The 17,465-nt window shown below is 43.9% G+C and overlaps 1 protein-coding gene across 1 annotated transcript in view; it reads left to right on the top strand.

The window, feature by feature from the left end:
- Positions 1 to 4,204: 4,204 nt before the first annotated feature.
- The window catches only part of MAP3K11 (mitogen-activated protein kinase kinase kinase 11), a 34,040-nt gene continuing 20,779 nt past the window's right edge, over positions 4,205 to 17,465 (top strand). The window contains exon 1 of the mRNA XM_032233978.1: positions 4,205 to 5,377. Coding sequence (XP_032089869.1) covers positions 4,645 to 5,377 — 733 coding nt within the window. The 5' untranslated portion in view covers positions 4,205 to 4,644. The remainder of the gene's footprint in view (positions 5,378 to 17,465) is intronic.

The raw sequence follows: 17,465 nt of genomic DNA, 5'->3' as shown, positions 1-17,465 counted from the left end.
TTTGCATATACTGGGAAATCTTTTTTAAAAAGTAGAAAAATAATCCTGTAAATGAAAATAAACAAACATATATAGCAAAGGTGTATTTGTATATGGGTGTGTATCGGGATACTACATAAAGGATAAAGAAAGGTTAAACTATATGGAAGAAAACGTGTTATCTAGAGAAAAATATTTGTGCACAATAAAGTTCTTTTATTTATACAGAAAAGTATGAGTAAACAGTACACAAGAAAGCAAAATTGTTTGCACTATATCCATATTATGCATAATATATATATATATATATATATATATATATATATATATATATATATATATATATATATATATATATATAGGTCTCTAGTTGTTCGGGTTTTCTCCCGCGTAGAATTGGAGATGTCTTGGCGACGTTTCGACGAAGTCACATTCGTCATCTTCAGGCTGCTGCTGACTACTTCAGGTTTGGTGTTCCTGGAAACACCAAACCTGAAGTAGTCAGCAGCAGCCTGAAGATGACGAATGTGACTTCGTCGAAACGTCGCCAAGACATCTCCAATTCTACGCGGGAGAAAACCCGAACAACTAGAGACCTACATACTAACACCCGCGAAAACCTCAGAAAACATATATATATATATATATATATATATATATATATATATATATATTATATATATATATATATATATATATATATATATATATATATATATATATATATATATATCAGTGTAGATGGAATAAAATCTTATGCCATATCTGTAAAAATATAAAAGTACGTACAGATAGGATTTATAGCATAGCATATAGCATATAGCATGTACCCTAGCCTTAGAATGGAATGGAATGGAATGGAATGGAATAGAATAGAATAGAATAGAATAGAATAGAACAGAACAGAACAGAACAGAACAGAATATAATATAATTCTTTATTGGCCAGGTGTGATTGAACACACAAGGAATTTGTCTTTGGTGCATATAGCCTAGCCTAGCCTAGCCTTAGAATAGAATAGAATAGAATAGAATAGAATAGAACAGAACAGAACAGAACAGAATATAATTCTTTATTGGACAGGTGTGATTGAACACACAAGGAATTTGTCTTTGGTGCATAAGCTCTCAGTGTACATAAGGAGAATAAAAATACATTCAAGAACAATAAAAATCACTTAGCGATAGGCAAGGTTACTAATAAGCTATCAAATCCTACTGGGAAACAATAAAAAATATAAATTGAAAGATACAAGCAACATGGTTATAGTCATAAGTGGGAAGAGAGAGGTACTAGCAAGGAAGAGAAGAATAATAGTAATACAGCCTTGACAGTATTGTGGGAATTAGTTGTTAAGCAGAGAGATCGCATTCGCGGGGGGGGGGGGGAACTATCCTTATGAAAGCAAAGGTATGAATTGATAACACAAAATATGCAAAGGCTATGTGAAAGGATATAAACCACGTGCATGCATTATTGAGAGAGAATAAACCGGTAAAAATATTTAAATTAAAATATAAATGTGTGTACTGGTAATACTAAAATACATTGCAGGATTATGAATTGTTCTTCCTACAAATGTAATCCAGCCAGCACCAGCACCACAAGGTTGGTGCAAATTGCACTACTCCTACAATTCAGTCCAATTCAATCGGGAACAGGCTGCAATTCAACGGGGCAAGGATGGTAAATAGGAATTCTCACTTTCCTACCAGGGAGAAAAACAAATTGTTTCTAAGTCGTAAAAGCAACCCAGAAACATTCCACCCAGATAATGAAATGACCCTCTCTTATTTACTATCTCTAGCTGATAACTGTTTCTACTGTCCGTCCCAACAGACTTCACGCTTCCTTATCCACCGTTTAAAGAAAACGGAGCTGCGCGTGCGCGAATGACTTCCACGGACCCAAATGCGCATGCGAATCAGATCGGCCGACGGAGGACGGGCGGACTACTTCTTCCAAGGGAGACCCTCGTGACAACGCGCATGCGTGAATTCTCTGACGTTTAATTGCTCTGGTATCTTTACTACAAAGGGCGGGCATTTTAGTGTTACGCTACTTGCTATTGGGTGCGTTCCCTTTGAGTGGCGGTCTTGTCCCCCAATGAGAAATTCCTGGCTTTGGAAGTCATGAGCCGTAGCTTGGTACTTACTGATGTTATGTTAATATTAATTGCAAATTTACGCTAAATCCCCAGGCTGGCCTGAAGGTCTCCACGACGACCACTGGATGGCAGCAGAGATATAGAAAAGAAACGCTGCCACCATCTATTGGTTATCTCAAAGTTTGCATGGCAAAATAATAATTTTATTTACCATAGCTAGTATTTTTTAATACTTACTTACCTGTCATAACCATTGCATCATCATTTCGGAGCTATTTCCTTAAGCGAAACACCAAAAAACAGAATTATGATTTTCTACCAGCTTGACCACTGCTGACCAGTGGTAGCTAATGGAGGGACCTGGGCTAGGGTGGCATCAGTCAACTAAACCTCTGGGCAGGGCTGAAGCAACCGCAAATTCCCCAAATTTCCCTCCCCCCCCCCCCCAAGAATCATGGATCCCAGATTTTAGACACCTTCTGTAAATTTGAATAGGACAAGACAGGACAGAATAGTATAGGAATGGAATGGAGTGGAATGGAATGAATAAGGAACAGAATAGAATTAGAATAGAATAGAATAGAAAAAATAGGAAGGGAAGAGAATAAGGAACAGAATAGAATAAGAATAGAATTAGAATAGAATAAATAGGAAGGGAAGAGAAAAAATAGGAAGGGAAGAGAAAAAATAGGAAGGGAAGAGAAGAGAGAGTAGAATGGAAAGAATAGAATACAATAGAATAGAATAGAAAAAATAGGAAGGGAAGAGAATAAGGAACAGAATAGAATAAGAATAGAATTAGAATAGAATAAATAGGAAGGGAAGAGAAAAAATAGGAAGGGAAGAGAAAAAATAGGAAGGGAAGAGAAGAGAGAGTAGAATGGAAAGAATAGAATACAATAGAATAGAATAGAAAAAATAGGAATGGAAGGGAAGACAAGAGAGAATGGAATAAGAATAGAATGGAATGGTATAGAATTAATAGGAATAGAATTAGGATAAAATTAGGATAGAATAGAGAATAGAATAGAATAAGAATAGAATAAGGATAGGAATAATAGGAATGGAGTGGGATGGAAGGGAAGAGAAAAGAGAATAGAATACAATAGAATAGAGGAGAAGAGAAAAAATAGGAATGGAAGAGACGAGAAGAGGAGAATGGAATAAGAATAGAATGGAATAGAATAGAAAAAATAGGAAGGGAAGGGAAGAGAGAATGGAATAAGAATAAAATGGAATAGTATAGAATTAATAGGAATAGAATTAGGATAAAATTAGGATAGAATAGAGAATAGAATAGAATAAGGATAGAATAGGAATAATAGGACTGGAGTGGGATGGAAGGGAAAAGAGAATAGAATACAATAGAATTCAATAGAATAGAGGAGAAGAGAAAAAATAGGAATGGAAGAGAAGAGAAGAGAGAATGGAATAAGAATAGAATGGAATAGAATAGAAAAAATAGGAATGGAAGGGAAGACAAGAGAGAATGGAATAAGAATAGAATGGAATAGTATAGAATTAATAGGAATAGAATTAGGATAAAATTAGGATAGAATAGAGAATAGAATAAGAATAGAATAAGGATAGAATAGGAATGGAGTGGGATGGAAGGGAAGAGAAAAGAGAATAGAATACAATAGAATTCAATAGAATAGAGGAGAAGAGATGAGAATAGGGAAGAGGATTAGTAAGAATATAATATAATTAAAATAGAATAGAATTCTTTATTGGCCAAGTGTGATTGGACACACAAGGAATTTGTCTTTGGTCCAGATGCTCTCAGTGTACATAAAAGAATTCTATTCTATTATTCTATTCTATTCTATTCCTATTCTATTATTTTTGTATTCCTTATCCTATCCTATCCTTCTTCTATTCTTCAATCGGAGTGCCCAAGTTTGGAGCAAACCCAAGCATCGCCTCCGAGACGAGGAGCGCTGTGCGCCCCGGAGGCTGGCGCCGCTCCCTCCAGCTTAGCCAAGCGGGCGAAGGCGGCACTGGGCTCGGCTCCAGCCCGGGGCCAGCCTCGCCTTGTCTTCCGTCGGAGAAGGGAGCGCCAGCCAGCCGGAGAGACCCGCCTCCAAGCGGGGCAGTCCCAGCCGGGCAGACCCGCCTTCGCCTTCCCTGCCTTTGCCCGCCTCGCTCTGTCCGGCGCTCCGAGGGAAAAGACCGCTCCGCCACCGGGGCGAAGCCGGGCAAACGAGCCGTCGGGGCCGCCTTTGGCAGAGCCGGATCGTCCCCCGCTGCCAGCCGGGATCTCCGGGGAAGGATCCTGGAATCCGCTCCTCCCTCCACGGATCGGATCCTTCGCGGGGAGGGACGAGGAAGCCACCGAGATCTACCCGGGGCCTCCGCCCGCGCCCACGGAAGAGGAAGAGATCGCGGCGCCCGCGGGCGCCAGGGAAGCCTTGGAGGGCATGTAGAGCGCCTCTGGGTTGCAGACCTGGATCGTCTTCCCCGATGGGAGGGGGTTTGAGCTGGCTCCCAGCTCTCCCCGTGGTCTCCCTTCCGCTGGGGGTCCATGTTCCTAGACCCAATGAGGCCGGGAGGGCACGATGGAGCCATTGAAAACCATGTTCCGGAAAGCCCCTCTGGTGGGCGGCTGGGGTCCAGGCTCCCGAGTGGGGGGTCCCTCCGGAGTCGGGGGTCCCTCCGCTTATGCCAACCCCGTCTGGAGGGCGTTGTTTGACTACGAGGCCGCCAGCACGGATGAGCTGACCCTGCGCAAGGGGGACTTGGTGGAAGTCCTGTCTTGGGACTCGGCCATCTCTGGCGACGAAGGCTGGTGGGCCGGCAAGCTGAACGACCGAGTGGGCATCTTCCCGTCGAATTATGTCTCGCCCAAGACGGCGGCCTATGTGGCACCCAGCGACCCCCCCGAGGCGGACTTTCGGGACCTGACGCTGGAGGAGGTGATCGGGGTGGGGGGCTTCGGGAAGGTCTACCGGGGCAGCTGGAAGGGGCAGTTGGTAGCGGTCAAGGCGGCGCGCCAGGACCCGGACGAGGACATCAGCACCACGGCCGAGCGAGTGCGTCAGGAGGCCCGTCTCTTCGCCATGCTCAAGCACCCCAACATCATCGTCCTGAAGGCCGTCTGTCTGCAGGGGCCCAACCTGTGTTTGGTGATGGAGTACGCGGCTGGAGGGCCGCTCAGCCGGATGCTGGCCGGACGCCGCATCCCGCCGCACATCCTCATCAACTGGGCAGTCCAGATCGCGCAGGGCATGGAGTACCTTCACTGTGGCGCCATCGTGCCCGTCATCCACCGGGACCTGAAATCCAACAACAGTAAGTCTTGGGGGAGAAATCTGTCTAGATTTGAACCCGGGTCCGGCTACAGGGGCCACAACCGAGCAGGATGGTGGCTCTCAATTCAGGCTGCCTCTGAATTGTTTTAACCCCCGCTTTCTTTAATTGACTAAGTTAACTTTTAACTAGGATAGGTGGCTCAGTGGCTAAGACTCTGAGCTTGTCGATCAGAAAGGTCGGCAGTTCGGCGGTTCGAATCCCTAGTATAGATCTCCTGCGTGAGCAGGGGGTTGGACTAGATGACCTCCAAGGTCCCTTCCAACTCTGTTACTGTTAAAAATGTTGAGAACTCCACATGGATTGTTCCTGCCATTTTTTACAGGTAGTCCTCGACTTACGATCCAAACGACTGTTACTAAGCGAGACATGTTTTTAGTGCATTTGGTCTCATTTTACGGCCTTTCTTCCCACCGCTATTAAGTGAACCGCTGCCGGTATTAAGTTGGCTTCCCCGTTGATTTTGCTGGTCAGAAGGTCCCCAAAGAGGATCATGGGACACGAGAAACGGAAACTGTCATAAATACATGCCAGTTGCCAAGCACCCAAATTTTGGTCGTATGACCACAGGGAACGGTCACAAGTGTGAAAATCGTTCATAAACCACCTTTTTCAGTGCTGTCGTAATTTCGAATGGTCACTAAATGAACTGTTTTAAGTTGAGTGCTACCTGTATCCATATTTATACATTATTTATTTATTTATTTTATTTATTTACCTAGCTTTTTATCTTTTAATCTTTCTTTTTGGGGGGTAAAGAAAGATTAAATCTGCCATCTGCCTAGAGAAGTCAAAACAGCAGCTGGGCCAATCAAAGTCCTGTGTTCAAATTGCGCGGGGAAGGCAGCCATTTTGAAGTTTTTGACCTCTCTGTGCACTTTCCTACATCCAGGAAACTCAAAATAAATTCTAATTTGGGTCGTTCATATTCTTTTTTGTTCCCACCCACAGTTTCGGGATTTCTCCGTTCCACCTGGGGTTGCTTGAAGGAGTCCCTTGAAATGTTGGGGTGGCGTTCTAACGCTCGTACCCCCATCTTGCTAAACCCGTATAAAGCGACATTTTCAAGTCATTTCTGAGAGAAAATGTGGGATCCAGCACAGATTTGATTGAGATCAAATTCTAGATCCTTGCTTCTCAAGTTCGGGCATTTTAAGATGAGGGGACTTCAACTCCCAGAATTCCCCTGCCAGCTACGCTTACTGGGGAATTCTGGGAGGTGAAGACCATTATAAAGTCTCTAAGGTTGAGAAACACTGCTCTAGATTAATGTTTCTCAACCTCGGCCTCTTTAAGATGACAGACTTCAACTCCCAGAATTCCCCAACCAGCCATGCTTGCTAGGGAATTCTGGGAGTTGAAGTCCATTCATTTTAAACTCTCTAAGTCTGAGAAACAATGTAGATCGATGTTTCTCAACCTCAGCCAATTTAAGATGGGGAGACTTCAACTCCCAGAATTCCCTAGTAAACATAGCTGGCTGGGGAATTCTGGGAATTGAAGTCCATTCATTTTGAAGTCTAAGGTTGAGAAACACTGCTTTAGATCAATATTTCGCAACCTTGGCCATTTTAAGGTGAGTGGACTTCAATTCCCAGAATTCTCCAGTAAACTTAGCTGGCTGGGGAATTGTGGGAGTTGAAGTCCATTCATTTTAAAGTCTAAGATTGAGAAACACTGCTTTAGATCAATGTTTCTCAACCTCAGCCATTTTAAGATGAGTAGACTTCAACTCCCAGAATTCCCCAGCCAACTATGCTTACTGGGGAATTGTGGGAGTTGAAGTCCATTCATTTTAAACTCTAAGGCTGAGAAACAGTATTTATCAATATTTCTCAACCTCCGCCATTTTAAGATGAGTGGACTTCAACTCCCAGAATTCCCTAGCCAGCTATGTTTACTAGGGAATTCTGGGAATTGAAGTCCACCCATCTTAAATTGGCCAAGGTTGAGAAATAGTTCTGGATCCAGATCAAACTTTGCCCCCTATACATGAGCCTCCCCCAGCTTTCCTGAATCTGAGACAAGCCTGCCTCTGAGCATACACAGAGTTCTCTCTTTCCCTCGCAGTTTCCACTTCACTGGGATGGGCCCCAGGCAGGATTTTCTAAAGCAGAGTCGGGCATACATGAGGGAAAGACCCAGCCCATCCTCTTTGCCCCCCCCCCCCCGTGTCCTCCCCACATGGCCCTGTGTTCTGATCCTGCAGTTTGCCACTAGCTGATGATTGAAGTTGAACCCAGTGACCCCGCGAGGAGGAAGTGACAGTGATGGCCGCCTCTGGTTTCCTCTCCTCAGGGCGAGATGCCTGTTTTTCTTTCCATGCAAAACAAGAGCGACCGATTTCCGCTGGAAACCGGCAAGGGAGGCTCTTGCAAATGATTTCCAACGTGTTGCAAAGTAGTAGAAGGGGCTAGCTTGTGTAAACTCAAGTGTGCGCGAGGGGAGGGGTGTTCCATAGGATCTGGGGAAGAATAATCATAAAAATAATAATAATAACTTTGCACATGTTTGCATGTTGCAAATGTTAGAATCTGGGGTTGCCAGGTAGGCATGCAAATACAGGTAATAATCGACTGACTGCTCAAAGTTATAACGACTGAAAAAGGTGACTTAGGACTGTTTTTTCACACGTTGAGCATCTCCCACTGTCAATGCGATTTACATTCCGATTCACTTAACAACGGTGGCGAGAAATGTCGTAAAACGGGGAAAGCGTCCTTTAACAACTGCCTTATTTAGCAAACAGAAATCTGGGGTTCAGTTGTGTTTAGAAGTCAAGGGCTTCCCTCTCAATAAAATCAGGGTCTCTTCCTGCAAAACCTCCTTCTGAGCTAGAAAACTCACTCCCTTAAGCTGTAGTGATCATGGAACTGCAGTGGGAAAGGATATCAGAGGTCATCTAATCCAACCCCGCTCTCTCGTCAGGGTAGGATTTGCCAAAGCATGTTGGATAAGATAGTAAGCTATATTAGGCGAGAACTTCCTGAGGGTAAGATGTGTGCAACCATAAAATAGGTTGTGGGTTCTCCAACTCTGAATTTTTAAGGAAGAGGCTCTCATGAATAATTTAATGGGGTGGGCTAGATGATCTCTGGCGTTCCTCCCAGGCCCAAAACACTGTGATTCTAAGAGGTGCCCCAGGAGAATGTTCTCTGGATTTATTTTAAACTGTTTTAATTCCGAAGCATGACCTCCCACCCATAACCCTCCCGACGTGCTGAACTACAGGTCCCATCATTCCCAACCAAACCTATCAGAAGTTGCAGGTCTGTTTGATGAGGGATGCTGACACAGTTGTGCTCCAGTTTGTTTGGGGGTACTAAATTGTGCTGAAATGGTTTTCCCAAAATTGCATTCCCCCCCCCCCCACTCCAGCTTCATCATTGTGACCGATCCTGGCTCAAGAGCGGAATTTGAACCCAGGTTCAAAACCTGATAAGAGGCATATATCTAGAGGGATTGGGGGGGGGGGGGAATGTTGAGCAAAACCTGGAAAGGATTGGCTGCAAATTTCCCTTTTCATCGGGACGCTCACTGGCTTTGCACAAGAGAATATTTTGTGCAATAAAAATTAAATTTTACAATAATGTTCATGATTTATCTATTCCAGCTTAATACCAATAACTTAAATATCTAATACTATAATAATCCTCTTCTTAATTTATTTAGCGCTATTAATCACGCTAACTCTATGGGTGCATTTTTACCCAGCTAGTTTTACTTCTAATTCTTTTATTTATTCTCTAACCATCGGTCAAATGACTCCTATAGCATTGACTCATATTTATGACGGTTGCAGTGACGAGCGAAGACAATGGGGAAGTCCGATTCACTTAACAACGATGTTCCTCTCTTAATAACTGCGGCGATTCGCCTAATCTTCTTGCTATGGCAAGAAAAGTTTGAAAATGGGGCAAAACACGCTTGACCACTGCCTCGCTTAGCAATGCAAATTTCGGGTTCAACTGTGGTCGTAAGTCGAGGACTCCCGGTATTTAACAACAGCTTGGGGAAAACTATTTCCCAGTTTGGAAAACGTACTATAGGTAGCCCTCAACTTAGAAAATTTGGGAGCACAACTTCCACTGCTATAAGCAAGGGAGTTGAGCCTCATTTTATGACCTTTTCTTGCCACAGCCGTTAAGCAAAGCACTGAGTTGTTAAGCGAGTCACGCCATCATTAAACAAGCCTGACTTCTCCCATTGACTTGGCTTGTCGGGGGAGGTTGCAAATGTTGCTCCTATGACCCCGTGAATGCCGTGTCCGTCGTAAATGTGAGCCCAACGTTTCTGTTGTTACAGTAAGCATTTTTTAAGTGACATTTGCCCCCTTCTACGACCGTTCGTGCCGCAGTTGTTAGTGAATCATTGTAGCTGTTAAGAGAGACACTGAAGCCGTCATAATATGAATCATTTGCCTAGCGCCTCGATTTTGATCACCTGACCACGGGGATGTTGCAAACGGTCGTAAGTCTGAAAAACAGTCCTAAGTTGTTTTTTTTTCCAGTGCCCTCGTAACTTCAGTCACTAAGTGAACTGTTGCAAGTCGAGAACTACATGTGGTTACCAAGGGCCTGAATTTGAATCAATTGCATCCAACATTTCTGTTGTTAAGTGAAACGTTTCTTAAGTGAATTTTGCCCCACTTTACGACCTTCCTTGCGTTTGTTTTCCTCCAATCTTTCTGATGAGACAATTAGGTGAATGTATGAATACACAATATTTGCAGGAACTTGAATTCAGTTCAGAAAAGATTTTGGCTTGCTCTTTATCTCGACTTTTGGGGAAAAGTTGTTTGATCATGAAATTAATATCCTTTCAGGCTGCAGGGCAACAGGGAGAGAATAATTGAGTGAAGGCAGACATGAGATTAATCTCCTAGACCAGACGTCTGTTTTCTTCAGCCTTCCTCTTTATAAGGGACTGGATTGTTATTTTTTGGTTCCCTAAAAATCCAAAATGGTTTCTTTTTTCGGCCTTCCATCCTTGCCCTGTCCGTAAAACGGAAATCTCGTGAGCAGGGGTTGCTTAGATGCACTCGTTGTGTAGACAGCAAAACTTCTAGATTTCTTTTAAAACACGGTTTACACAATCCTCGCCCTTCCTGTTGTTAGAAAGATGGTTCGATCCTGCGTAGGATTCGAACCCGGGGCGTTGTGGAATTGCGAAATGACTCTAGGAAATTGTTCTGGCGTAGGCTTCCCAAGAACAAAGGAAAAAAAACCCCTTTTATTAATTGACTGTGAATTCAGCTCCTTCACATCCAGCAAAGTCCTTCAAGGGAGGATTTACAGTCACAGACCTTATCTGACTCAGAGAGCTGATCTCTGCAGAACTTGAGAAGGAGTCTCGGAGAGTCACGAACCAATGAAGCAAACTAATTGTCTCTCCTGCAAACTCCACTCCCCTTTCGCTCCTCTTTTATTCCCTCTGGGAGGGGCCATTCACCGTCCACCTGCGCCTCGACTCCCAAGTCGGCCCTTGTTCCTTCGCTGCTCCCTTCATCTGGCAACTCTGTGCATGCGCACACGGGGAACAGGCGCCAGCTGTTCCTCTGCCCCACTGATATCCAACTCTGAAGGCAGCTGATAACTGTCGGACGGCCCTGGCCCCCTCTCTGCCTCCGACACAGAGCCCTCGTCAGAGCCTTCCGCAGACACCACGTCACCAGGGGGGAGATGCTGCAATGGTCGTAAGTCTGAGGACCGGTTGTAAGTCACTATTTCAGTGCCACAGTAACTTTGAAGAGTTGCCAAACGAATCATTGTATATCGATGAAGAACTTATAGCAAAAGTAGCAAGCCACTATTTTCGGAGGGTAGAGACAGAGATGACTTCAGTGATTGTATTCAGCCGGTTTGGATCGGTGCAATCGAACCGGTTGTGGCAACCTGCAGATGGGCCCGAGGTGGCGCAGTGGTTAAATGCAGCACTGCAGGCTACTTCAGCTGACTGCAGTTCAGCAGTTCGGCTGTTCAAATCCCACCAGGCTCAAGGTAGACTCAGCCTTCCATCCTTCCGAGGTGGGTAAAATGAGGACCCGGATTGTTGTTGGGGGTGATATGCTGACTCTGTAAACCACTTAGAGAGGGCTGAAAGCCCTATGAAGCGGTATATAAGTCTAACTATTGCTATTGCTATGCCGTCCTATTTAGCCACATTATCTAAGCCGCGCGCGAGCAAAGTACATGTGTGGAAGGTCGTGCGCCCGAGCAAAGCGAAGCACATTTTCGGTGCGCGGCGAACCGGTAGTAAAATGACCTGAAGCCCGCTTCTCGGTGGCTTGCTATAAATTTAGGTTCTCGTGGTGTAAACAATCACAATTTTTTTCCCCTCCACTTCCGATCCGGCAGGTTTTTAAAAGGATCGTAGAAAAACCGGTCGGACGTGTTTATCAGAAATGAAAAATGGGACAGTCAAAAGGATCCTTTCAGCCAATCGGAGGTCATGTAGTTACAGGGCCTTATTTTCTTTTAACCCCCCGAAATAAACACTTGGTCTTATTTTTGGGGAGGTCTTATTATTTTTGGGGTGCAGGAGGGGGCGAGCGTGGTCACCTCCTAGCCGCTGCTGTGTTGCGATATTTTCGGGGAGGGCTTATTTCAGCCCATGCGCTCAAAATCCCGATTGGGCTTATTATCCGGGGAGGTCTTATTTTCGGGAAAATAAGTGTAGGAAAGTCAGAATTTAAAATTTAATTTATAGCAGACGTACTTATCCATTACAGGCAGTCCACAATTTTCTTTCCCTGCTGAGCCACACATTTTTCTTGCTTAATGAGACTTATTTTTAATTTTGCCCCGTTTTTACAACCTTTCTCGCCGTCGTTAAGTGAATTGCTGCGGTTGTTAAGTTAGTGATACAACTATTGAGTGAATTTGGCTTGACAGAAGGTCGCAAAAGGGGCACAGTAACCGTCATAAATATGAGTCAAATTGCAGATAATAAGCATGTGAATTTTGATCAGATGCTGCAGCCGTCATAAGTGTGAAAAATGATCAGAAGTATAGGATAGAGGGTCATAAATCTATACCGTTTCAGAAAAATGGTTGTCCAATCTCTTCTTAAAAATTTCCAGTAATGAAGTACCTACAACTTCTGGTGGCAAGTTGTTCCACTGGCTAATTGTCCTCACTGTCGCGGAATTTCTTCTTAATTCTAGGTTGCTTCTTACCTTGATTAGTTTCCATCCATTGCTTCTTGTCCTGCCTCCTGGTGCTTTGGAGAACAGCTTGACTCCCTCTTCTTTGGGGCAGCCCCTGAGATATTGGAAGACTGCTATCATGTCTCCCCTGGTCCTTCTTTTCATTAAACTAGACATATTCCCAGTTCCTGCAACCGTTCTTCCTATGTTTTGGCCCCCAGTCCCCTCATCCTCTTTGTTGCTCTTCTCTGAGCTCTTTCCAGAGTCTCCACATCTTTTTTTTAATATCCAGGCGGCCAAAACTGGACGTGATATTCCAAGTGTGGCCTTATAAAGCAATATTAATACCATTTGTGGGGCTCCGTGTATGAATTTGGCCATTTTCGTTGCAGGAAGATAACGCTTAGAATGATGAGGGTTTTCCTGCTGGGCTGGGGGGGGGGTTGGACTAGATGACCTACATGGCCCCTTCCCACTCTGTTATTCTGTATTCCCTTGTTAGTCTTAGACTGGGATACAAATCCAGAGTCAGTTTCAAGATATATATATGTATGTATGTATGTATGTATGTATGTATGTATGTAGGTAGGTAGGTAGGTAGGTATGTAGGTAGGTAGGTAGGTAGGTAGGTAGGTAGATATAGATATAGATATAGATATAGATATAGATATAGATATAGATATAGATATAGATATAGATATAGATATAGATATAGATATAGATATAGATATAGATATAGATATAGATATAGATATAGATAGATATATAGATATAGATGATATAAATATAGATATAGATGATATAGATAGATGGATGGATGGATGATGATAGATAGATAGATAGATAGATAGATAGATAGATAGATAGATAGATAGATGTTGTATTTGAGCTGATAAATAAATAAAGGGAGACTAGTATAGATCTATTTCAAGCTATTTAGCTCTCATCAGTTAGCCATTCCCTTAGTGGGATTTGAACCTGTGCTGTATTACATATTAAGCAGTTGTGTTAACCACTAAGCCACAAGGTTCTCCTCCTTTATCAGCTGAGCCAGGGAAATATGTAATACAGGACAGGTTCTAATCCCAGTAAGGGTATGGCTAGCTGATGAGAGCTAAATAGCTTGAAATAGATCTATACTAGTCTCCCTTTATTTATTTATCAGCACAAATACAACACAAAGGTAACAAAGGCAACAGTAAAAATACTGGGTTTCTGTCATGATGGTCTTTTGTGACAAGCCGATAGACAGAGAATGGAAGCAGTCTGCTTCCTCCCATATTTGGGCATACCAGGGGTTGTGACACTAAATACATACCTACTTCCCTGGCTCAGCTGATAAAGGAGGAGAACCTTGTGGCTTAGTGGTTAACACAACTGCTTAATATGTAATACAGCACAGGTTCTAATCCCAGTAAGGGTATGGCTAGCTGATGAGAGTTAAATAGCTTGAAATAGATCTGTACTAGTCTCCCTTTATTTATTTATCAGCTCAAATGCAACACAAATGTAACAAAGGCAACAGTAAAAATATTGGGTTTCTGTCTGGATGTCTCTTGTGATGAGCCGATAGACAGAGAAAGGAAGCAGAATGCATACCAGGGGTTGTGACATTAATACATACACACACACACACACACACACACACACAGACAGACAAAAGATATAATTTCGAGATTTGACTTAGTTCAAATTCACACCGGTGCACTGATCTCAAATGCTGTCCCCACCTTCTCCTCCTGTTTTCAGGAGTTGGCAAGCACAGGAAATTGTGAATTTGGGGAGGGGGTGGCGTGTTGTGCCGCCAGCAGCGCAGTAGCTGCATCCTCTCCCCTCCCTCCCCCTCTCCCCCCCTCCCTCCTTTCCGCTTTCTCAGCTCTCCACGGGAATCCAGCTTCACCAGTTGCTTCCTTCCTTATTGCTGGTTTCGCGGAGGGATTGCGACACCAAAGCAGCTTTCGTTGCCTTCCAGCAAACTGGGGGGTGGGGGGTGGTGTGTGAGGAGGGGGGGAGGCTGTCCTCGCAGACGGGCACTGCAGTTTACCGGAAATGTTGTGAGCTCTCTTATTTATGGCTTTTCAGGCGTTGGAGAGGGAGGTAAATTCATGAGGTCTAGCAGCGTTGCGTTTTTTTAAAAAAATTGTTTGTTGAATTGGCGGGTTTGCCTATTTCGGCGATAAGGTGACTTTTCGTCCCTTTTCTTTTTCGGCCCTAAAAATATTCCTCCGGACTCTGGCGGGAAATTCTAAGCGGAGAGGGAAGGTATTAAAACTCTACTTCTATAAAATAAAATAAAAATAAAAATCCCCACTTCAGCAGCCTTCAACTCACACACACTTTCTCCGTGGCTGAAATCTTCTAACTGGAGCAGAAGAGGTGGTCCTCGACTTACGACCACAATTGAGTCCAGCATATCTGTTGCTAAGCAAGGCAACGGTTCAGTGTGTTTTGTCCCCCTTTTGCCACCTTTCTGGCCACCGTTGTTAAGTGAATCACAACAGTTGTTCAATTAGTCACATGGTTTGTTAAGTGAGTCTGGCTTCCCCATGGAACTTTGCTCATCCGAAGGTCGCAAAAGGGGGATCGCGTGACCGCCCCCCCCCCCAGGACCGTCATAAATAAGGACCGTTTGCCAGGTGTCCGAATTGTGATCCCCTGATTGCGAGGATGCTGCGACAGTCATAAGCACGAATAACGGTAACAAGGAATCTTTGCCATACTTCAGACTGTCACTGAATGAATGGTTTTAAGTCAAGGAATATCCGTACTTTGGGTGGGTGGATCGGTGAAGGGGAGGGGGGTCAGGAAAGGATCCATTGCCGCTCTCTGCACATGCTCCAAGATTCCGCGATTTATTTTTGTTTTTAAAAAAGAAGAATTTGGAAAAAGCGCAGCGAACAGAAACCGAGAGGATTAGGAGACTGGAACTTAAAATATATACCACTTCACGGTGCTTTACAGCCCCTCTCTAAGCGGTTGACAGAGTCAGCCTCTTGCCCCCCAACAATCTGGGTCCTCGTTTTACTGACCGTGGAAAGACAGGAAGGCTGATTCAGCTTTGAGCCGGTCAGGATTGAACTGCTGGCCCTGGGCAGAGTTAGCCTGCAATACTGCATTCTCACCACTGGGAAGGAAGGGAGGAAGGAATAGCACTTAGAATCAAGATCACGCGAAGTGTTAATACCACTTTATAATGCCTTGGTAAGGCCACACGGGGAATACGGCATTCAGGTTTGGTCCCCAGATGTAAAAAAGATGTTGAGACTCTGATGAGAGCTAAATAGCTTGAAATAGATCTATACTAGTCTCCCTTTATTTATTTATCAGCTCAAATACAACATCTATCTATCTATCTATCTATCTATCTATCTATCTATCTATCTATCTATCTATCTATCTATCTATTATCTAATTAATGTATGTATGTATGTATGTATGTATGTATCTATCTATCTATCTATCTATTATCTAATTAATGTATGTATGTATGTATGTATGTATGTATCTATCTATCATCTATCTATCTATCTATCTATCTATCTATCTATCTATCTATCTATCTATCTATCTATCTATCTATCTATCTATCTATCTTGAAACTGACTCTGGATTTGTATCCCAGTCTAACACTAACAAGGGAATACAGAATAACAGAGTGGGAAGGGGCCCTGTAGGTCATCTAGTCCAACCCCCCCCCCAACCCTCATCATTCTAAGTGTTATCTTCCTGCAATGAAAATGGCCAAATTCATACACGGAGCCCCACAAATGGTATTAATATTGCTTTATAAGGCCACACTTGGAATATCGCGTCCAGTTTTGGTCGCCTGGATATTAAAAAAAAGATGTGGAGACTCTGGAAAGAGTGCAGAGAAGAGCAACGAAGAGGATTAGGGGACTGGAGGCTAAAACATAGGAAGAACGGTTGCAGGAACTGGGTAGGTCTAGTTTGATGAAAAGAAAGACATGGGGAGATGTGATAGCATCTTCCAATATCTCAGGGGTTGCCCCAAAGAAGATTTGGGCGTCAAGCTATTCTCCAAAGCACCTGAGGACAGAACAAGAAGCAATGGGTGGAAACTAATCAAGGAGAGAAGCAACTTAGAACTAAGGAGAAATTTCCTGACAGTGAGAACAATGAATCAGTGGAACAGAATTTGCCTCCAGAAGTTGTGAATGCCCCAACACTGGAAGTTTTGAAGAAGAGACTCGGCAGCCATTTGTCCAGAATGATAGGGTCTCCTCTTGAGCAGAGGGTTGGACTAGAAGACCTCCAAGGTCCATGGTTGCAGGATTTGGGTACGGCTAGTCTAGTGAGAAGAAGGACCCGGGGGGGGGGGGCTGATATGACAACAGCCTTCCAGTATTTGAGGGGCTGCCCCGAAGGAGAGGGGCTCAAATTGGTCAGCCTCTTCTCCAAAGCATCTGAAGGCCGGACAAGAAGCAACAGATGGAAACTAATCAGGGAGAGAAGCAATCTGGAATTCAGGAGAAACTTCCTAGCAAGGGGAACAATTAACCAGTGGAAGAGCTTGCCACTGGAAGTTGTGTGTGCCCATCACTGGAGGATTTTAAGAAGATACCAGAAAGTCACCTGTCTGAAACGATATAAGGCTGTGGTGGTGAAACTAGCAATAGCAATAGCAGTTAGACTTATATACCGCTTCATAGGGCTTTCAGCCCTCTCTAAGCGGTTTATAGAGTCAGCATATTGTCCCCAACAACAATCCGGGTCCTCATTTTACCCACCTCGGAAGGATGGAAGGCTGAGTCAACCCTGAGCCGGTGAGATTTGAACAGCCGAACTGCAGAACTGCAGTCAGCTGAAGTAGCCTGCAGTGCTGCATTTAACCACTGCGCCACTAATGCACGCATGTCCAAAGTGACATACAAAGCCATGTCTCCTGGCACTTGCGGCCTTGCC

This window comes from Thamnophis elegans, chromosome 17 (assembly GCF_009769535.1).
Source record: "Thamnophis elegans isolate rThaEle1 chromosome 17, rThaEle1.pri, whole genome shotgun sequence".
In the NCBI taxonomy this organism is placed as follows: Eukaryota; Metazoa; Chordata; class Lepidosauria; order Squamata; family Colubridae; genus Thamnophis; species Thamnophis elegans.
Note: the sequence above shows the minus strand (reverse complement) of the source record. Positions and strands in the feature narration are given on the sequence as shown.